This window comes from Gracilinanus agilis, chromosome 2, assembly GCF_016433145.1.
Source record: "Gracilinanus agilis isolate LMUSP501 chromosome 2, AgileGrace, whole genome shotgun sequence".
Taxonomy (NCBI): domain Eukaryota; kingdom Metazoa; phylum Chordata; class Mammalia; order Didelphimorphia; family Didelphidae; genus Gracilinanus; species Gracilinanus agilis.
This window is the reverse complement of record NC_058131.1, coordinates 499,237,469-499,261,327: the sequence shown is the minus strand read 5'-3', so window position 1 is coordinate 499,261,327 and position 23,859 is coordinate 499,237,469. Positions and strand designations below refer to the sequence as shown.

At 35.8% G+C, this 23,859-nt stretch overlaps 1 protein-coding gene across 1 annotated transcript in view; it reads left to right on the top strand.

Moving 5' to 3' along the window:
* Positions 1-343: 343 nt before the first annotated feature.
* LOC123237825 (galactocerebrosidase-like) overlaps positions 344-23,859 on the top strand; it is an 89,996-nt gene continuing 66,480 nt past the window's right edge. The window contains exons 1-3 of the mRNA XM_044664987.1: positions 344-571; positions 14,610-14,678; positions 17,903-17,966. Coding sequence (XP_044520922.1) covers positions 344-571; positions 14,610-14,678; positions 17,903-17,966 — 361 coding nt within the window. The remainder of the gene's footprint in view (positions 572-14,609; positions 14,679-17,902; positions 17,967-23,859) is intronic.

Sequence of the window (23,859 nt, the reverse complement as noted above, 5' to 3'; positions counted from 1 at the left end):
CCACAACAAGGTGCTTCAGAAGACCAGTTCTCTCAGTCATGACTTGTACCCCAGTCTTGTAAAACTGATCTAGAGTTCTAGCTAAAGATCTATTTCCCTTTCCACCTAGGGGCAGTGTAGGGCTCTGTATCTTCTCCCTTTAGCCAGGATTGCCCTCTTCCAAGATGGAGCTAGCTTCGTCACTGGCCTATTGCCATTTTCAAACATGGCGACACCCTAGAATGCTTCGTTTCCCTGAACCGCCTTTCTTCTGGTCAGATGATTCCGGAGGCGGAGTCACGTGAATCACACTAAGCTAAAAGTACTGAGCAAGCTATCATTTCTAGCATTAGCGTGTTGAGATATGCTTCCTTGCAAGATTTGGACTAACCGCCTACCGGCGGAAGGGCAGTTGCTGCATTGGCTGCTGCTTCTTCTTCCACTTCTGAGCGCCACTGGGGCATTCATAAGTAGATTATTTTACAAGCCCCAGCAGCGTATCCCCGAGATCATCCCGACTAAGTATATCTTGGATGATGCATCCGGGTTCGGTCGGGTGTTCGATGGGATCGGCGCGATAAGCAGTGGTGGGGTAAGCCCAGAAGCTGCCGAGAAGCAGCCTGAGGAGGGAGCGGACGGGGAGCGGGAGTTCAGTGACTGGGCGAGAAGGAGGTGACGACTCGCGATTGTGGCCCCCTCCCCTTTCCTCTCCTCCCCTTCCCTCCTTTCTCTGTTGAAGTGCACGTCTGGGTCATTCCCATGGGAGGCGGCCGTGGATGGAGCTACCCCTGCAGTTCGGGGTACCCTGGTCCCAATCCCACCAGTCTCCCAGAAGTCCACGGCTATTTTGACTTTGGAACCTTCCTTGACCACGAGGTTCTCTGCTTGTTAAATGGGTAATTATAGCTCCTACCACCCAGGGAGATGTTTGTGTGAGGTGAGGTAACGGATGGAGAATACTTTCGCAAACTTTAGAAACCGGCATAAATTTGAGTTACTGCCAGGCAACAAGCATTCTTTAGCTCCCGTATGCTAAAGGACACTTTGAGGATACCAAGGCAGGAGATAGCCTCAAGGCAGGGCAAACGATCCCGTAATTGGGGCAAAAATTGGGAAGCATAGAAGTTACCTGTCAGGTCTAGAATAATAATAATAATCATAATTAATATATGTGTATAACATCTTTTGAAGAATTGGAATATAAATGTAGGCAAAAATAAATACTCTCTGCCTCTCAGATCTTCCAGTTCCAATGGGGAAAGACACAAATGGTGTGCTGAGTAATGCTGATGTGATAACTACAAAGAGATCTGCCTACCAATTATTTTACACATTTCTAATGATTCGTTTTGGCATAAGCTATACTTCCAGAAATGTTAAAAAATTCAAAGTCGTCGTGAAGATTTTAGAGACACAAGTCTTAGTTTTTTCAGTGTAGCAAATTGAAGGCAAGAGCTTTAGCAGAGAGAGGCGAGTTTAGGAAGTAAGTAGCAGGTAGTAGTAGATTGTATCCAAAAATAGGATTCCGGTTTCTTGCCAACAATTTAAAGCAAAAAGAATAATAGACTTCTTTCAAGAATGATATGTATATAGCAGCAAGGGCTGGTTAGAATGTATTTGCCTGAAGTTTAAGAATCTCCCCCCCCCCCCAGATTACATGTAGATAAAATTATTACGTGTTTTCTGACATTTTGCAATCCGAGTTCTTCCTACTCCACCTGCCTCCTCAAGAAGGCAGATAATCTAAATTGAACATGTTTTATCATACAAGTTTCCATATTCATCATGTTGTGAAATGAGACACGTTGCTTGCATTGGGGAAAATTTATGGAGGAAATAAAGTGAAGAATGGTATACTTCAATCTGTAATCAGACACTTTTCATCACAGTTCCCTTAAGAGTTATCCTGGATCCCTTGCCTTTTTTGATAATCAAGTCATTCACAGATTATCATCATACACCATTGCTTTTTACCGAAGTCTTGTAAATCTAATCAAAAGGATCTTTAAACCAAAGGGGAGGGAGAGAAAACTATTGACTTTGTTAGAAATCACTGGAATGAATAGTAATAGAGCCACCAAAAATTCACTGGAAACAAAATCTAATAAGGGATATAGTGCTTATCTCATGGCCCCATATAAAAATGAACAAAACCTTACTAATAAGCAAGAAGAAGTAGAGATGCAGGGAGGCAAATTTGACTTCATAGGAATCACTAAACGTTAGTAGCCTCAGCCCTTTCCCTAGAATATGACTCAGGAAGAGAATGTTTTTCTGAAAGGAAACAAGATCAGTTAAATATGCCTGACTACCTTTATGTGTTATAAGGGCTTTGTTCTTTCTTTTTCAGTGGAGGTGGGAAGGAGAGAAGGATTTTCATTCATTGAAAAAATTAAATAAAGCTCTTTTAATAAATATGCATAGGCATATTCATCAGAAGCTTCATTTTAAAGAAGGGCTCAGAACAGCCATGATTCACTGGGCTTTTTTACACCATGCTTTTCCTTTCTTGTTTTTTCCCTTGATTCTCGTTTCTCATTGGTGACTTCCTCCCAACATCTCCATTTTGAGGAAGAGTCAACATCAACCTATTCATTTTTTGGACTTTGCCAACATGCCCTTGATTGAGTATCATCTTCCACTTCTTTTCAGTTTTCTTTGATGTATTGTCTGTCCCGATTGGAATGCAAGTTCCTAGTAGTGTACTTCTTTTTGCTATATTTATATTATATTCATATATTTATATTTTCTATAGATGCTATATGCATGTTAGCTATTACTATTATAATAGATCTGACAAGTAACTTATTCTATGCTTTCTAAATTGTTTATAATGTCACCCTTCATATCTAATTCATGTACTAATTTGGAATTTATCTTGCTGCACAATGTGAGATATTAAGAATATACCCAATTTTTGCTAGGCTACTCTCAGGTGTTCCCAGTAGTTTTTTCATTAATTTATAATTTCTCTCCCAGTATTTGTTAGGGATACTGGTCTATGGTTTTATTTCTCTGTTTTGACTCTCAAGAATTTGGAACACTCTTTACCTTTCCTTTTCCTATCTTCATACAACTCATCTGATAATGGAATCAATTTTGTTTTATATAATTTGCTTGTAAATCTATTTGGTCTTGTGGCTTTTTTCTTTACAAGTTCATTTATGGATGAGATTGGTTTAAGTCCTCTGGTTTCTTGTTCTGTGAATCTTAGCATTTGATATTTTTGTAAATATTCATCCATTTCATTTGTCAGCTTTATTGGTGTAAATTGGAAAAAATGTTTTCTTTCTTTATTCCTTTTTTTTAAACCCTTACCTTCTCTCTTAGTATCGTTTACAAGATAGAAGCATGAAAAGGGCTAGGGAATCTGGATTAAGGGACTTCCTCAGGGCCACACAGCTAGAAAGTGTCCCAGGCAATATTAGAACCTAAGTTCTTCTGACTCTATTCACTCCTCTATGTCCAAATATCTTCCTGGTGCTCTATTAGCTAGTCACCCCTTAGTGGGATCTTTATATTTTTACTTTGCTCTCTGGTTCTAAGATATCTGGTTAGTTATGTAATTTCTCATATAATTATACTCTTTTTGGTTATATCCTAGAGATTCTTAAATCATTTCTTCTTAATTTGCTTCCTGGTTCATTTGTTTTTTGATATGAGATATCTTATATTTTCTGCTATTTTTCTGTCTTAATGTTTTAATATTTCTTATCTGAAGGAATTATTTACTTCTGTTTGGGTAGTTTTAATTTTCAAGGAACTATCTTATTTGAATAAGATATTCTCTTTTAATTTCTTACTTTGATGACTCTCTTTTCCATTTCTTCACCACTCTCATTTCTTTTCCAAGCATGCTAGTATTTAAAATTCATTATAATATAATTTTAACTTGAAAAATTCTTGCTTTATTTCTATCTGGAATTCTAGTTGAATGTATTCAAAAGCTGGGTTTTCTTTGAGACTTTGCTTATAGATGTTTTGTAGTCATTTTCTTCTCCTTGATTTATGTTTGGACTATTTCTGTCACCATATCATTCTTTTTGGTGAGATTCTTTTTTTTCAACTTTTTGTTTTCTTAAATTTATTTTAAAATTATTTTTATGTTTATTTATTTAATTAGTTAATTTAGAATATTTTTCCATAGTTGAATCATGTTCTTTCCTTCCCCTCCTCCCATGCCCCCTTCTGTAGCCAATGAACAATTCCACTGGGTTTTACATGTGTCATTGATCAAGACCTATTTCCATGTTATTAGTATTTGCACTAGGGTGATCATTTAGGACTACATTCCCAATCATATCCCCATTGAACCATGTGATCAAGCAGTTGTTTTTCTTATGTATTTCTACTCCCACAGTTCTTTCTCCTGATGTGGAGAGCAGTCTTTCTCATAAGTCCTTCAGAATTGTCCTGGATCATCGCATTGCTACTAGTAGAGAAGTATATTATATTTGATTGTGCCACTGTATCTGTCTCTGTGTATAATGTACACCTGATTCTGCTCCTTCCACCTTGCATCAATTCCTGGAGATTGTTCCAGTTCACATGGAATTCTTCTAGTTCATTATTCCTTTGAGCACAATACTATTCCATCACCAACAGATACCACAATTTGTTCAGCCGTTCCCCAATCAAAGGCATCCCCTCATTTTCCAATTTTTTGTTGCTACAAAATGTGTGGCTATAAATATTTTTGTACAGCTCTTTTCCCCTATCATCTCTTTGGGGTATAAACCCAGCAGTGGCATGGCTTGATCCAAGGGCAGGTGGTCTTTTAACACCCTTTGTGCAAAGTTACAAATTGTCTTCCAGAATGGTTGGATCAATTCACAACTCTACCAGCAGTGAATTAATATCCCAATTTTGTCACATCCCCTCCAGCATTTATTACTTTCCTTTGCTGTCATATTGGCCAATCTGCAAGGTGAGAGGTGGTACCTGAGAGTTGTTTTGATTCGCATTTCTCTAATTATAAGGGCTTTTGAATACTTTTTCATGTGCTTTTTGGTAGTTTTGATTTCTTTACCTGAGAACTAAGAATTCATGTCCCTTGCCCACTTATCAATTGGGGAATGGCTTTCTTTTTTTGTACAATTGACTTAGCTCCTTATAAATTTGAGAAATTAAACCCTTGTCAAAGGTTTTTGTTATAAAGATTTTTTTCCCAATTTGTTGCTTCCCTTCTGATTTTGGTTACATTGGTTTTTGTTTGTATAAAACCATTTTTATTTTAATGTAATCAAAATTATTCATTTTATAATATTCTCTATTTCTTGCTTGGTCTTAAATTCTTTTCTTTCCTATACATTTGACAGGTATACTAATGTAGGTTCACTTAATTTACTTATTTCCTTCTTTATATTTGTCATTTACCCATTCTGAATTTATCTCAGTATAGGGTGTGAGATGTTGATCTAAACCAGTGGTTCCCAAATTTTTTGGCCTACCTCCCCCTTTCCAGAAAAAATATTACTTAGCCCCCTGGAAATTAAATTTTTTAAAATTTTAATAGCAATTAATAGGAAAGATAAATGCATCTGTGGCCATCACTGCTCTCCTAGATCGCTGCAGCCCCCACCAGGGTGCGGTAGCGCCCACTTTGGGAATCACTGATCTAAACCTAACCTCTCTCATAATGTTTTCCAATTTTCCCAGCACTTTTTGTCAAATAGTAGATTCTTGTCCTAAAAGCTGGGATCTTTGAGTTTATCATACACTGTCTTGCTGAGGTCATTTACTCCAAGTTTATTCCATTAATCCTCCCTTCTGTCTCTTAGCCAGTATCATATTGTTTTGATGATCACTGCTTTATAGTACAGTTTAAGATCTGGTACTGCTAGGCCCCCATCTTTTACATTTTTCTTTCATTATTTCTGTTGATATTCTTGATCTTTTGTTTTTCCAAATGAACTTTGTTATAATTTTTTTCTAATTCAATAAAAAAGTTTCTTAGTATTTTGAAAAGTATGGCACTGAATAAGTAAATTAATTTGGGTAGGATTCAGAAGCTTCATTTTATTTATTTATTTTTTTTAACCCTTAACTTCTGTGTATTGGCTCATAGGTGGAAGAGTGGTAAGGGTGGGCAATGGGGGGTCAAGTGACTTGCCCAGAGTCACACAGCTGGGAAGTGTCTGAGGCCGGATTTGAACCTAGGTCCTCCCATCTCTAGGCCTGACTCTCAATCCACTGAGCTACCCAGCTGCCCCATAGAAGCTTCATTTTAAAGGACTCAGAACAGCCATGATTCACTGGGCTTTTTTATACCATGCTTTTCCTTTCTGGTTTTTTCCCTTGATTCCCATTTTCCATTGGTGACTTCCTCCCAACATCTCCATTTTGGGGAGAGTCCACATTAGTCAGTTTATTTTTTGGACTTTGCCACCATGCCCTTAATTGAGTACCATCCTCTATTCCTTTTCAGTTTCATTGATGTATTGTCTTTCCCGATTGGAATGCAAGCTTCTTAAGGCCTGGTAGTGTCCTTCTTTTTTGCCTGTATTAATATATTTACATTACGTTTATATATTTATATTTTCTGTAGATGCTATATACATGTTAGCTATTATTATTATAACAGATCTGACAAGTAACTTACTCTATTCTTTTAAAATTGTTCATGATGCCACCCTTCATATTTAATTCATGTACTAATTTGGAGTTTATTTTGCTATACAATGTGAGATATTAAAAACATACGTAATTTCTACTCAGCTACTCTGAGCTGTTTCCAATAGTTTTTGTCATTAATTTATAATTTTTGTCCCAGTATTTGTTATGGATACTGGTCTATGACTTTATTTCTCTGTTTTGACTCTCAAGTAGTAGGATGATCTTTGTATCACTAAAGGAATTTGGAGGCCCTTACCTTTCCTTTTCCTATTTTTTAAATACAACTCATGTAATAATGGAATCAGTTTTATTTTACATGTTTCATATGCTTGTAAATTTTATTTGGTCTTGTGGCTTTTTTTTTCTTCATGAATTCATTTATGGATGAGTGGTTTTAAGTTTTTCTTTTGTTTCTTGTTTTGTGAATCTGAGCATTTGATATTTTTGTAAATATTCATGCATTTCATTTATATTGTCAACGTTATTAGTGTAAATTGGATAAAAAAAATTTTTTTTAATCCTTGCCTTCTCTCTTTGTATCATTTACCAGACAGAAGAATGAAAAGGGCTAGGGAATTTGGATTAAGTTACTTCCTCAGGGCCACACAGCTAGAAAGTGTCCCAGGCAATATTAGAACCCAAGTTCTCCTGACTCTATCCACTCCTCTATATCCAGATATCCTCCTGGTACTCTATTAGCTGTGCCACCTAGCAACTTCTTAGTGGGATCTTTACATTTTTACTTTGCTCTCTGTGTCTAAGAGATCTGGTTAGTTGTGTAATTTACAGTCATAGCTTTGACATAGCTTAGAGATTCTTAAATTGTCTCTCCTTAATTTGTTTTCTGATTCATTTGTTTTTTGATATGAGATATCTTACATTTTCTGCTATTTTTCAGTCTTAATGTTTTAATATTTCTTGTCTTATGGAATTACTCATTTCTGTTTGGGTAATTTTAATTTTCGAGGAAATATCTTTTTTGAATAAGATATTCTCTTTAAATTTCTTTGATGACTCTCTTTTCCATTTCTTTCTTCCAACACTTTTATTCTTTTCCAAACCTGCTAGCATTACAATATAATTTTAACTTAAAAAAAAAATTCTTGCTTCATTTCTATCTGGAATTCTAGTTGAATGTATTCAAAAGCTGGGTTTTCTTCGAGACTTTGCTTATAGATGTTTTGTAGTCATTTTCTTCTTCTGGGTTTGTGTTTGGACTATTTCTGTCACCATATCATTCTTTTTGGTGAGATTCTTTTTAAATTTGCTTATTTCTTCTAGCCCTTCTACTTGACCTTGGACTTTGTGTTAGGTCCACTTCTGGTGGAAATATGTGAGTTATTTTGTGTACTGTTTTTGTCTTCGTCAGTCATGCTGCTGCTTTTTCATGGCACTGGGTATTGTGTTCTTCAAGGATCTTTAGGAGAGTCCGGGCCTGAGTAGCACACCTATAGGCTTGCTATTGGGATCTGGATAGCTCTGCTAGTTCATAGTGACAGGACTGAAGACTTCCCATTAGTCTGGGTTTCCTACCCCAATTCTAGATAAAACATTTTAAAAAACCAACCCATTTTCACCTCTGAAAAGATGCTATTCTCTCATTTCTCAATATTATTTAATAATATGCTATAATGTGACAATTTTTTAGTAATAGCTATTTCCCTAGCTATCATTAGTCCATTAAATTACACTTAATAGCTGTTGTGTATTCTTCTATAAGCTTGAGACTAGAATCAAGAGATTGTTCTATTTCTATTTCTATTATTTCCATTTCTATTTCTATTTCCACTTCCATTTCCATTTTTATTTCTATTTCAGAACCACCTAGTTGTTCCCTTCTGTATTTGCTTCTTGCTCAAGACATAATTTAATACCTCTGTCCTTGCCCTTGGCCTCTACCCTGAAGTAGTCTTCTACTCTTTGGGACAGGTCCCCTCTCTAATCCTAATTGAATCTGTGGACTTAATTTAATCCTCCTCGAATCCCAAGCATGGTATTTGTGTTACAGAGCTGCTATTTGACACTGTTTTTGTGCCCTGTACAAGATCTCAGGCCCTCTATATTGGATCTAGAATCTCTGAGCTTGCTGTGGTGATCAGAGGAGTCTTCATTTAGCCCCTTGGCAGGGAATATTCAGCACCATATGTTCCCTCCTCGATCCTGACACCATGTCCCCAATAGCTCACACATTATTCCCTTTTTTCTTTGTCTCCCTTGGCTGATCTGAAGTGAAAAGATGACACACTGTGGTTTTTAACTGTATTTCCTGATCTGTAATGGTCTTGTCTCTTATCTAAATCTTTGAGGGTGGGGTAGGGAGAGAATTCCTCTGAATTGACTGTATAGCCTTCATTTCCATTTTGTATTCATACATTTACTTTTTCATGCTTTTCGTTATTTTTTCATATTCATTGTTTCTTTGCATGAAGTAATATCCACCATATTTATGAGCTACAATTCCTTTAGCTCTTCTGCAATAGAGAGGTGTCTGCTTTGTTTCTAGTTCTTTGCTTTCTGTCTTAAGTGCTATTAGAAATATTATGGTGTATTTGTGTCCTTTATTTCTTTCATTCACCTCCTTGTCTCCCATCAGTGGAATCTCTAGTTCGAAGGGTATGGTATGAGCACTATCCTCACTCTTCCTCTATACAGGTTAGTTCCTTAAAATGTGTTGAGGCTGTCCACATGTCTTGGTTGGCTCAGGGGACTAAAGATTCAGGTTTTTGACATCATTTATTAGTTGCCATAATACACAGTAGCTATGTGGATCTCTAGGTTATATATGATTGGAGATTGTGATGAGTAATTCAGACAAGGAAACTTTACTTAGCTCAGTCAAATCAAGGTTCCCTATATCCCTCTTTGTTGAATAGTCTAATATTGCTTTGGCTAAATGAACATTTTTTTTTTAAATTAACTCTCAAATGACCTGAATGTTTTATTTTGTTCCAGTATTGAACCTTAATTACAAGAATACTGCTCTGAATCAAGCTCAGTCTTAGGCAAAGCATGTTCACTTTAATCACTTTCTTTGAATAATTCCATATTGATTTCCAAAATGATTGGCCCACCCTACACCTCCATCAAGAGTGAATTAGTATGTATATCTTTTCATGATCTCCCACCCCTTCTATTGACCATTCTGATCTTTTCTTGTCTTTGTTAATGTACTTGGTATTTGTTGAAACCCCTGAGCTATTTTGGTTTGTATTTCTTATTTTTAGTGCTTTGGGAAGTCTTTTACATGCTTTTTTTCAAAGTAAATTTTTATTGATATGTTTTTGTCTTTAAAATTGTTCAAATTTTCCCCTTTATTTTTCCTTCTACTTCAGAGAGCTTTCACATATAACAAAGAATATTTTTTAAATGAAAAAGAGTAGGAAAATCAGCAAAGCCAGGCAATTCATTGAAAAAAACCTGAAAATGTTTGCTTAACTTCTCATCTCTCTTTTTTGGATGCTTGAGTTTTGCAATTTTTGCAAATTCACTTTCCATTTTTTGTGGTTGTTAGTTCCATTTATGTCTTTGTAGTCAGTCATTGTTTATATAGTTTTATTTTCTCAACTTATTTCCTTCTGCCTTAGTTCATTTAAGTTTCAATTTCCTTATTAGTTTTTAATTTTTTTTGTTATAGCACAATAATATTCTATTACATTCATGTACTGCTATTTGTCAGTCTTTCTTTGGCTGATGGGCATCTTTTCTTTGTTTTTATGTTTTTGTTTTTGTAACACCAAAAAGTATAGCTATTGTGTGAAGTGGAATTTTAAGGGGATCTTGAGGTAACAAGATGTACCCTCTTTAGCTACTTTTCAAAATAAGACAGGAGAACCATCACTTAAAATGCGATGCTTTATTGAGAGAGAGAGAGAGAGAGAGAGAGAAATGTGGGACACTTATCTCAAGTCTTTGACCTAAGACAACTCCCCACCCCCCAACAAAGATTTATAGAGAAATATGGGGCAGTGTCTCCAGTCATTGACCTGTTAAGAGAGTTTTTCTTAATTTCTCCCTTTTTCTATTTAAGAGGCAAGGGAGCAGAAAGATTTCTGAATAAGAGCCCCAGTGCTGTGCAAACTGTCAGTTGGTGACAGAAGGGTGTGGTTGAGTGGAGTTAGTCAATTACAGCTGGCAGTTGGAGAGGGCTTTTGTCTCTGGGTCCCCTGGGAAGAGGAGTGTGTGGCTTGCTCTTTCTGAGAAGGACAGTTTTCTAACTGACAATTGGAGACTGAGAAATGGAGTTGAGGTCTTAAGAGCCTTATTGATTATTGATTATCTTGGGTAGATACGTAGATAGTGGTAAATTATCAGATAGACAGAATAGGAAAGTAGGCCTGGCCTGGTCTGGCAGAAGACCCTGCCCTTGAAGGCAGATTTAGGGGTTTTTTAGAAAATTTTAGATAGGACTGGGATCTTAGTTATAGTTATTAGCTATTAAAAGATTACTCTCACTTTTCTTCTTTCTATTTCTTCTCTGTACTTTCCTAATCACAAACTAGGTGTTTTGTGTTTAAGAAGCTGCTCTTCTGACCTGTTCAAACTCCTACCCCCAAAATTTAACCCTTCACAGACCTAAGACAAATTTATAGGAGAATCCTGATACAGTGAAGAGATTATAATGTTTTTACCGTGGTTGGAGGCAAAGGTTTTCCATTTGAATGAATGGAGTAAGGTTAACCAAAGGACATTAAGAGGTTTTTGTATTTCAAAGGGGTGGAGAAGTCCTGTCCTCCTGGAAGATGGATGGGGTGGCTTAAGCTCCTCTTGAAGGGAGAAGGATGGGGGGGAGGGTATGGGGAATGAGCTTTACTAACTTCCACTGGAGTAATTTACTACTATTATTCTTATAATATATTTTGAGAATAATACATTATTTTCTTCTACATCACATACTATGAAAGTTTTGTTTATGGAGCCTTTTTTTTTCAAACCAATCAGTTATTTCCTTGGGGAATAGGCTTACTACTGTAGAACCTCTGGGTCAAAGTTCCTGACTATTTTATTTTAATAATTTTATTTGTGTAATTGCAAATTACTTTTTAAAATGTTTGTACTAATTCGTAACCTCGCAACTCAGGTATTAGTGTTTTGTTTTCTCAAAACCACTCTAAAAATGATTGTTTCCTTTTTTGTGATCATCTTTGCCAATTTGCTTGACTTGAGGTGTATGTAACCTTAGAGTTGTTTCCATTTGCATGTCTTTTGTTATTAGTGATTTATAGCATTTATTCATGTGATTGTTAATAGTTGTCAATTCTTCCTTTTGAGAATTTTTGTTTCTATTCTTTGATCATGAGTCATGTGTGTGAATAGCATTGTATTTTAAGAACTTATACTTATGTGAGGAAATTGGGAGCTAGAGTGGAGAAGAATTGGGGGAGAATATTTAGAGTAAACATTGCAGAAGCAAGAACTATTATCATTGAAATATAGTATAAAGTAGCTGGATAGAAAGATCTTTTGTTAAACAAATCATAAGCCTACACCCCAGGCATAACATTTGAATAATGGAAGACTTCTACTCTCCAGGACTTGCTAGATTTCTCTTTCCAAATGGAGCAACTAATCTTTTTTTGACTCACCTTAATGAAATAAGCATCATTTAATAGGCAGGGGAACCAAGGGTGAGGGGATTTTTATTCTAGAGGTGAATCTTATCAACTTGCTTGAGTTGAAAGGTTGCTGAAGGGAACCCTATGGAGAAGATACTATTCCGTTTTAGAATTTATGACAAGAGGAGAGAAAAACTAGTCTGTGTCTGCAATGAGAGTGCTAACTTCAAAAAGTTAAAAAAAAAGAATGGTAGGATCTTTGGGCCTAAAATTCTCTAAGAGGAGTCAATCTAGAAGGAATTAAAAGTTCTCAAATACTGAAATGAAAAAGAAACAAAGAAAAGTAGTTCTGACAAAGGAGGAAGGAAGGGTTATCCAGTGAACTTTTTGTAGATGCACAAGAATTTCATAAGTCAATTAAAAATTTAATGTAAGGGCATATAAAGGGATTAGAGGTAATAGGTTTATGCGTGCTAGAGCTCTTCAAAGGCTTGATGACCACTAGTCAATGTAGTTGCAGAATATCAGATACTACTTGGACAAGATGAGACAATTAAAAGCAAAAGTCTGTGTTTGAGCTTCTACTTTGATTAATGAAGCAAAAATCAGGACAGAGGGAAATAAAAGGAATTTATTATAAGTATGTCTTGGTTAATCTACACATTGACTAAGTTGATCACTGGAGATCAGCAAATGGCTTTCAGAATGGGACCAGCTTAGATGGATAACTTTTGTAATGAGATAAAAGACAATTTACATAAGTCAATGTCTGCAAAAGAGTTTGGGCCCTTGCATCTAAGTTTCTTTCCAAGGTGGGAATAGTACAGAATGATTTCTAGTTAGGGGCAGGTATGTGACAATGACTATGTAATACAAAAACTTGTAGACTCAGTGTTGCCTTACTGAATGGAACCTGTCCCCAAACTGCAAGCAGAGTTGGGGACAGTGGGTCACTGAGTCAATGAAATTTTCAATAGTGAAATGTTAGCCCATTGGGTGGCTGTCTGGTAGCATGCTGTGAAATCTTGGCCCTGAATTAAAGATCATAAAAACTTGAGACTTAGGATCTACTCTTATTCAACTGTTTTTCTTTGACCTTTGCAGTTTTTACAACCCAATTCTCCCCTTCTGTTTTTTGACCTCACCATATTTCTGACTTTTAATCATTATAATAAAGCCACTTGTAAAGGCATTGGGCAACATATGGACTGTGACCTAGCTACCGTACATTTCATGCCTTACATTTCATCTATTTATCTTTTAATTTTAATAACAAATTTCCACATAAGTTTTCTGAAGTCATAGGATCCAAATTGTCTCTCTCCCTTCTTTCTTCTCCCCTCCTGGAGGTGGTAAGCAATTCAATCTGGGTTATATATGTATTATCACGCAAACCATAACCATGCATTTTAAAGGTACTGATTAGTTCTTTACTCTGATAGCCTTAAGTTCTAAAGCTGAAATAATGATTAATTCACAAACTAGGAACATAGTTCTTTAAACTCAGGTATTAAAAATTACAATGAGAAGACATAAAATGGGACTATCAGATGTAATTGTCCTCTTGAATAGTTTAAAAAATAAATTTTTTGGCCTTGCCTTTTATTAGTATAATCTTTATACTTTAAAGGAGAATTTTCATATTATCTCATTTTTTTTATGACAGCTTTAAAGTAAGCAGGGTGTTTTGATTATATGTATTACAGATGAGAAAGAGACCTTCCCCAAGGCATTTTACAGGACTCATTAATACACAAATATAGATCCTAACTGCTTTTTGCAGGCAAACAGCATAAGGCATTTTTTTTTTAACCCTTGTACTTCAGTGTATTGTCTCATAGGTGGAAGATTGGTAAGGGTGGGCAATGGGGGTCAAGTGCCTTTCCCAGGGTCACACAGCTGGGAAGTGGCTGAGGCCAGGTTTGAACCTAGGACCTCCTGTCTCTAGGCCTGACTCTCACTCCACTGAGCTACCCAGCTGCCCCCTAGCATAAGGCATTTTTGACATGGTATGAAGTTCATGGTTGATTATATCTCAGTGCTGATGATGTTTGCTGGTGTAGGTGAGACTTTCCAGGCACATTGCTTCTTTCTTTTGTAGTTGAAACTATAATGGCTCATCCTGATGTTTGCCCTCTGATAATGTTTATAATTTCTTAAAAAGATTTAAGAAAATAGTATCAGACCAACAATCTCTCAGAAACTTTCATTTTTTATAACACTAACTTCCTCACTGATAATAAATAAGTGAAATAAAGTGTTAATTTGGCTTTTTTTTTTTAAAGGCATCTCTCCATGTCTCCTCTTGGCTCTTCCATATTCTAATGTAGGCAATGAATGTTTCATTAAATCAAATCCATGGTCTCTTTCTAATATGGGTAAGTTGGGTATCTGATTAGGTGGCTATAGTTGTTTTAAAATTTATTCAATAATAGTGGTTTTTTTTGAAATCTCTTTTTTTAGGCAGCCTCCCGACTTCTAGTCAATTACCCTGAGCGTCAGCGTTCTGAAATATTGGATTATTTATTTAAGGTAATATTTATTAAAAGAGACATTTTATGATTATGTTGAGTTGTTTGGAGACCTTGAATTTTAAAAGTGAGTTTTTTTTTTAGCCAATTTAAATGACTGTCATAAAAATGATAATTGCTTTAAATTTTGTCTTGTTTTTTTTTTTACCTATAAAACCTAGATAGTAACTTTTCTTAAAGTACTTTGAGCATGCATGTATAAGGATGAAATTAGAAATATATTGATAAGGTTTTGATAAGTTAAGAAATTTTGTCTCAGAGGCTGCAGAGTGGCTGAGGCAGAAAGAATTCTGGGCATGTTTTGGAATTGAAAGGGGGAAGGGCAGAAAGAGTTCTGAGTCAGTTAATCCCTGTCTTCTGTGGAATTAGCCAGCACTGCTCTTTCTCTCTCTGAATATAGCCCTGCTTATGACAGGAAAGAAAGAGAAACTCTGGAAATATCTTGTAGGTTTTTCACTTTTCTTCACTGTGGGAAACATCAGGAAGAAGACCAGAAGGCCTGCTGCTGTGAAAACTTTTGTGTGAAAGGAGAAAGACCAGAAGACCTGCTTGTTTGGACTCTGAGGCTCACTTCAGGGCCACATTATTCCCAGTGAGCATCTGAGACATTTTAGCTCACTGTTTTTGTGTACTTGGAGACAACCTTAATGTAGATAATTTTACTGATATATACGGATTTAGTTAGACTTGTCAGCATTTTTGGCAAAACTTAGGAGTTTGGAAGAGTAGCTTGGATGAATTCCGAAGATGAAGAAATATTTCACCATGAGGTGAAAGGAAAGTGGGTGGAGAATCTAGTTCCTTTAGAGTTAAGGCATCCTGTTGTTAATCCTTATATTCAGCTATATAATATAAATAGATTTTTTTATATATAGAAGCCTCCAAGGCAGTTTGTGCACTGTGCTCAGTGGAGGGAAGTTCACTCTTGGCCTTTCCTTCAAGGAGGAGAACATCTGAGAAAGTCTACACAACAATATCCTTCTTATTAAACACCTTTATTAGTATCATTATTACATTTTTGGCATGTTTTTTGGACAAGAAACTCACAAAATTTTAGTTTTAAAGATCAACTGTCAGTACATGGTCTGTTAGAATGCTGCTTCACAGCAGGGGTCCATTACTCACTGGCACTCAAATAGCTACAATTCCAGTGAGAAAGGCAGCAGAGGGTGCTATTTTGTAACAGTGGTGAATCTTATCAACTTGCTTGAGTTGAAAGGTTGCTGAAGGGAACCCTATGGAGAAGATACTATTCCATTTGAGAATTTATGACAAGAGGAGAAAAAAACTAGTCAATGTCTGCAATGAGAGTGCTAACTTCAAAAAGTTTAAAAAAAAAAAAGAATGGTAGGATCTTTGGGCTTAAAATTCTCTAAGGGGAGTCAATCTAGAAGGAATTAAAAGCTCTCAAATACTGAAATGAAAAAGAAACAAAGAAAAGTAGTTCTGACAAAGGAGGAAGGAAGGATTATCCAGTGAACTTTTTGTAGATGCACAAGAATTTCATAAGTCAATTAAAAATTTAGTGTAAGGGCATATAAAGGGAAAAAATGGATTAGAGGTAATAGGTTTGTGCATGCTAGAGCTACTGTTAACTTAACAAGCTACATTAAAACACAGGCTTTCTACTGTTATAAATCTTGCTCAAATAAGAGCAAGATGTTGCAGTTTGTGTGGCCTAACTAATTTTTTCCTCATAACTATGCCAGAATTCATACACAATTCAGATGGTTATGAAATACTAAAGCCAGTAATGTCTATGACAGTACAACAAGTAATATCATATATACTACTATTGATTCTGATCCTGGCCTGCCTTTACATGAAGACAAAAGCTCTGGTAGCAATTTTTAAGAGATGGAACAGAATTAATAAGACTAATACTGAAAAGAATGAAATGAAGATAGAATTACAACATCTGAAAACTAAGCTAGACTGGATGGAGGCACAATATCAGAAATTAGCTAAGGCAAAAGTAATAGTGCAAGGAATTGTCAAAGGAGAGGCAACAAAGGTAGAGGATGCAGAAAAACCTAATGCACCAACTAAACTCCAAATAGAAACAGAAGCTCTACAAAATAATCCTGTACAAATGTTCCCTCTAAGAGAGGTACCCATGATCTCACCAGATATGGGTATCTGGCATGTCAAAGCCTACCAAAGATTTACACATGCAGACCTAGATGCAATAAAAAAGAATTCCTAAATTTGAGGAAGAACCTATAGGAGTAGTAAAAGAATTTAAAAGGATAGTTAAGATCTTTGACCACTTGTATCTGGATTTTGAAATTGTAATGGACAAGGTATTAACAAAATGGGAAAAGAACCCCAGACTCCCCAACTGGCCGGAGTTGGACCCAGATTGGGAGCCCAACTTGGTTTTATTGTACAGGGAACTCTTTAGGGCCAGGGAAGCCATAATTGAGACAAGGAGATGGAATTCTAAGCACCCGGGGACTTGGTCAAAGTTTGAATGTCTTAGGCAGGAGGTGGGAGAGACCCCAGCAAGTTTTCTGGACCGTGTAATTGAATGTGGAGAAAAATGGATAGGAATTGATTTATTGACTGAGGACAACATTGTCACATACGCCGTCAATTTGTGAAAAATGCTTGCCCACTTATTAGGAACTTTTTCAGAAGCAGCTGTCCAAATTGTTTTAGCATGGGGCTATATATACCAGGATGAAAAAGACAGATAAGCAGATGAGAAGAATGATGTTATTGACAATCTAACCAGATAAATAAAAGAGCTGAAATTAAAATGAAAAGGAAATAAAGTTCAGCAAGATAAGGCTGTGGCTGCACTGAGTACATATAGACCACCTAGAAACAATTTCAACCGTAGGCAGTATAGACAAAATCCACCAAGATGCTTTCTGTGTAACAGACTTGGCCATATGATGAAGGATAGTAGATTCAGAGAAAAATTCTCCAGAGTTACAGGGGAAACCAAGGCAGTCCATTAACAACTACAATGAGAATACTTAGGGATACAACAACTGTTTTAACAATGAGTTTAATGGGTTTGGCAATACATATCAGAGACAAATTTCCCAAACAATTGCAAATGCAAACTTTAACTGACTGTCATAAAAATGGTTATTGCTTTACATTTTGTCTTGTTTGTTTTACCTATAAAACCTGGATAGTAACTTCTCTTAAAGTACTTTGAGCATGCATGATTCAATTAAGGATATTATTAATCTTGTTAATTCTTTTTCCTAGCCAAACTTTGGTGCTTCTTTGCAAATTCTGAAAGTGGAAGTAGGTGGTGATGGACTAACAGCAGGTAGGAATTTTGGGAAAATGGGCTTTTTTTTTACAGTGATCTATATGTTTAACTTTAAAATGCCTCCCGTTGGAACATAACATCCCTACTTTGTGTCTTGGTTGGGAAATTGTTATAATCCTCATTTTATTTTAAGCTGATTTCTGTCTAAAAGCCACAAATTAATCTTAGGTTAGCTGAAGTGAATATATAATGGAAAAGAACCATTTTATAAAGATGATAGATGAAAATGTGAAGTTTGGAATTTCACTGAGAAATTGAAAAAAAAAGGGACAGGTATAAAAGAAAATTGCCAAGAAATAAAGGGAAGTCACTTAAAAGCACATTTCTGTTTAAAAATAAGTGACTTAGCCCTTTGGAAAAAATTAATGGCTGTAAAGGAATTATCAATATTTGAAATGCTATATGCTATAGTATGGTCGTTTTGTTTAAGTGTATATGGCAGATAGTACTAATTTAATAATTTTAGAACCTCAGGCTTCATGTAGGGGACATTTTTATAGTCTGGATCCCAATATATTAAGCTCTATGGAAAAGATATTCATTTTTGTTGCAGAAAAATTTCAGTTTTATAGGAAGAATACTTCTTAAGTAGGCCATTGGTGGGAGACCTGTAATTTTTTAATGTATATAATTTTGTTTTTGTATTTGAAAATATTTTTATGATATATATTGAAAATATATAATAATAAATAATAATAAAGCACCAAAAAACTAATTGAATTGTAACTCCCAAAAGACATCAAAAGGAGGTTATATGTATATCTTCTAGCCAAAGGATGAACTATAAATAGAGCCAGTGATGACCTGCATCATCTTCATCTATATTGAGAATAAGAAGGAATGTTAGAAGTCACCTAGTCTAATCCCCACATTTTCCATATTTAAATATTTAGAACTGAGGCCCAGAGACATAAAGTTGTCTGTGCAAGGTAGAGCTAGGATCTGAGCCTCATTCTTTGTACTGTATATTATCACTGAGTCTGGTAATACAAACAACCCCTCTTCCTGAACTCCTCTCCTGGCAGAGACCGATTAGGCCAGTAATGGTGAACCTTTTAGTGATGGAGTGCCAGGCCCCCCTCCACAAACCCCCCCCCCCACCCTCCAATTGAATGCTGTCCTTCCCTCTCCCACTGATTGCCATGCCCTTCTTTCATTCTGAGTGCTGGGTGTGCCCCCTCCTCCGTCCTTACCCCACACAGGGGAAGGAGAAAGCAATTTCATTGGGCTGCTGGCAGAGGGGTGGGTGATGTGAGGAATGACCTCAGTGAGTGTAGAGAGGGGAAGGGTAGTGGCCTGAGCACTCTGCTCCCCTCTAGCTCTGCCACCTGTGAGTTGCCCACCTTATCTTCTATGGGTTCCCATTGGGCTTCTTGAGGATGTGAAAAAATGTCATCAGGCTCAGCAGAGAAGGGGAGGGGAGCAGCTCTGCTCAAGTCCCTCTGTCTTTCTAGGAATTAATTCTGAAGGTGGGGGCATGGCCTTGTACCCACAGAGAATGCTCTGTGTGCCATCTTTGGCACCCATGCCATAGGTTCGCCATCTCTGGATATGAGGATACCAAAAGTTTCTTTAGCTTGGCATCCAGGATAATGATAGCCAGAGTAGTTGGCCCAGTCAAGATGCAGGAACCCATTTCCTCACAGTAGGAAAGACAAGTGGATGAAAGGCATCTGTTATACATAATGGAAATTTAAAATTATATTCTTAAAATGAGGAAAGAGAAAAGAAAACATTTTTAGCTGTTATAAAAGGAATTTCTTTGCATATGTCAAGAAATTCAAAGCTTACACAGTTCTGTCCCACAGCAACCATAATATGATCATTTAGGTTGTAATAGTTGTCTTTGCTAAACTAAAGGCAATTCATGTTGTATATGTTAACTGTGTGGCCAAAAGACAAAAGAAATATGGCAGCAAATAATCCCTGGAGTCTCTGGTACTCACTAAATTTATATATCAAAAGGAAATAAATAGTATACTTTATACATAAGCCTATTCCAATATTTATTACTTCCTTTTCTGTTAAGAAAGGCAGGTTTGTAGAATGGGAGTAAATATGGAAAGCTGTGTGATATAGTCTTTTTTTATTTTAAAACCCTTACTTTTTGTCTTGGAATCAATACTGTGTATTGGTTCCAAAGCAGAAGAGTGGTAAGGGTAGGCAATGGGGGTCAAGTGACTTGCCCAGGGTCACACAGCTGGCAAGAGTCTGAGATCAGATTTGAACCTAGGACCCCCCCGTCTCTAGGCCTGTCTCTCAATCCACTGAGCTACCCAGCTGCCCCTGATATGAAGTCTTTGAAGGGTGGCTGTGAACATGTTTGAATCACAGGTGCTTACTACCTTGTAGTATATTTTTTCTTTTCTTATCTTAGTCTTAAATAATCATAACCTGTAAGACTTGCAGGAACTCTGAACTATGGCCCATGCTAGACCACTGGCTGAAAATTGTATTCAAAAGTAAGGGAAATCAAAATTCATATGAAGACAACTAAAATGAAATTAGGCCTCTTCCCCAGTTGGAGTTCGGAAGATTAGGAGTAACACTTTAGAGATTTCACATTCTTTAATTGAGTAGTACCTACTCTGTAATGATTATATGCCATTAGTTTGTGATTTTTGCCTTTTTCGTGGCCATAATATCATGTTCTGATAGTATGAATTCAGTTCAGTAGATTGTTATAAAGAGCCTAATGAATATGATATTATCCTTGATGAATTACAAAATTTAGAGAGGACATGCTCCATACCCCATTGGAACGTCTGAAAGTTCAATCAGGGGATAACATGATTGTATATTGTCATTATCTAGGGTGTATGAAAGAAGTTCAAAAGCTTCTATGAGTCCTGAGGAAGGAGATCCCTAATAATTTGGGAAATGAGGGAAAATTTCTTGAGGGAAGTAGCATTTGGGTGGGAGAACACTAGCTGGGAGACCCTGGGCAATCACTTGGTCTTTGTTTGCTTTAGTTTCCTCATTTGTAAAATGGGATAATAGCATCTACATTCCAGGGTTGTTTTGAGGGTAAAACAAGATTAAAATTCTAAAGTGCTTAGCATAGTACCTGGTACATAGTTGGTGTTATGTAAATGTTAAGTATTATTATTGTTATTTTTGATATAATTTTTAAGTTTATTAATGTTTTTATTTCACATTTACAGATTATTTCCAATTTTTGAGAGGTCTCTTAGAACAAAATAAAAGAGTTAAATAAAACAATAACCTCATGAAAGTGCATATATGTGCACATTTCACACCTTAATATTCCCTATTTCTTGAAAATAGGGAACAGAAATTTTTTCCATTTACATTCACATCCCATACTCATAAAAAAAGAAAAAAAAACCAAATTCCTTGTAACTAATATGTATTGCATATGGCTGGACTCACACCCATACCCAGTCATACCTTTCCTACATGTACATACTCATATGTGCAATATAAGGATGATATTAGAAAATAAGTATTGTCTTATTAGTTTAGAGATAAGAAGTGAAGAAGCTGGCTTGAGAAAGAATTGGAGTTTGAAGCAGAGTTGAGAGTGTTAATTTCAAATGTTGACAGTTGTAGGCAGTTTTTCTGTGACAGTTACTTTCTCTCTGGGTGTGGCAGTTGGCAGTTGGTCTCTGGAAGTTGTCAGAGAGTCACACAATGGGACTTTTTCTCTCTCAGGGCTAGAGGAGGTAACATCTTTGCTTCTCTTTCTCTATCTGAGGGAAAGACCTGAAGGAGCTTAGTGTTTTCCTTTTCCAACTTGGGAAAAACTATTTACTATCTATTGCTGTTTACAGATTGATTTAACTCTGAAAAGACCAAAGAAAATTCTGGTCTTTGGTTTGGATTCTGAGTCTGTTAAGGCTCAGCATCCTAATTTGATTCTTGTTGAGACTCAACCAGCTAGCCTTTGTTATTTTTATAACTTCAAGGCGAAGTTAAGAATTATAAGGATCAGTGTAGCCTGTGAAACAAAGGAGAAGTGGTTCCTTGTGGAACCAGGGAGTTTTATTTGAGTGGAGTTAGAGTCCCTTAGAATTAGAAATCCTTTTTTCCTTATATAGCTCAATAAATATTTTATTTTTTATAACAAGAGTCTCTTTAGCATCCTTGTGCCTGACATTGAAGGGAAGTTCATCTATGAGCTTCACGTCATTTTATCACTGAAGATACTTTTGATTACATCTATCAAAAGTATCTGAACAGTTTTGAATCTTTATTGGCATAGTTTTTACTATTTATTTTTACAGCTTGCCTTATTATTTTTACAGCATACACATCCACAAATCCTTCCCCACTCCCCGTACCTCATTCTGTTCCTTTATTCCTTAATCTCTCTGTATGGATAACATTAGCAGGGTCTAACATGTCTCCTATGGGCCAGTGCAATATCTGCAATGTTCTCTAGTGCTTCAGAAGCCAGATTAAAATATAAGTATTTAACAAAATAAAAATGCAGTGGAACATTGGTAATGTTAATCGTCTTGATTCAAATACTCAATTTTTTCTTTGGAAGCAAATGACATTTTTTACCATTAGTCTTTTGGGATTGTTTTGGATCATATACTATCAATATTATAAAAGACTGTGTTGGGATTCAGTGGGCACAGAAAAGAGTAGAGGATATTCAAGGCATAGCAAACTTCATGAGCAAAATTTTTTTTATTTTTTAAAATTTAATTTTATTTCTTTTCAGTTCCAAACTCTTCTTCCTACCCTTTCCTGTCTCACACATTGAGAAGGCAAAACTCATTACATATATGTATTGTTTCCTTTTATTAACAGAATTTATTTGCAAGTATCTCAGCCACTTCCTCCCATCCTTACATCATAAAAGGTGTCATTGGGGAGATAGACATGTATATATAGATTGTGTCTTTTTTGTTCCATTTTTCAGCTCATTCTCTGAAGGTGTCATTCACAAGTTATTCTTTAACTATGAAATCTTTATCCATATATAATACTCTCTTGTTTCTACTCATTTCGTTCTTCATTATCCTGTGTAGTTCTTTACAAGTTTTTTTTATAAAAATTAGCCTGCTTATCATTTCCTGTGGTGCAGTAGTATTTCATCATAACCACATGCCACAATTTGCTTTAGCCATTCCCCAGTTGATGGCCATACTCTTAATTTCCAATTCTTTGCCAACTCAAAGAGAGCTTCTAGAAATATTTTAGAACATACAGATTCTTTTCTTTTTTTCCCCCTATCTCCTTGGGAAACAGATGCTAGTTCTAAGGATATTGACAGTTTTATAACTCTTATGGTATAATTTCAAATTGCTCTCCAGAATGGTTGGATCAATTCACAATTCCACTAACATTATATTAATGCCCCCACTTTTCTATGTCCCCTCCAATATTTGTCATTTTTCCCTTTTATCTTTTTAGCCAATCTTATGGATGTGAAATGATAATCTCAGAATTATTTTGGCCTTGCACTTCTCTGATCAATACTGATTTAGAGCATTTTTTTATATACCTCTATATGGCTTTGATTTTTTTTATCTGAAAATTGTCAGTTCTTATCTTTTGTCCAATTGTCTATTTGAGGATGGCTTTTATTCCTATGAATTTGACAGATTTCTCCATATATTTTAGATATATTTTAGATATATTTTAGATATATATTTAGATATCCCCCAATTTTCTGCTTTCCTTCTAATTTTGGCAACATTTGTTTTATTTGTACAAACCCTTTTTAATATAATGCACTCAAAATTATCTGTTTTACATGTCACATTGCTTTCTATCTTTTATTTACTCATAAATCTGATAGGTATGTTCCTTGCTCCTCCAATTTATTTGTATCTCCTTTTATGTCCAGATCATACATCAATTTTGGTTTTATTTTTGTAAATGGTATTATATATTGGTGTAGATCTAGTTTTTG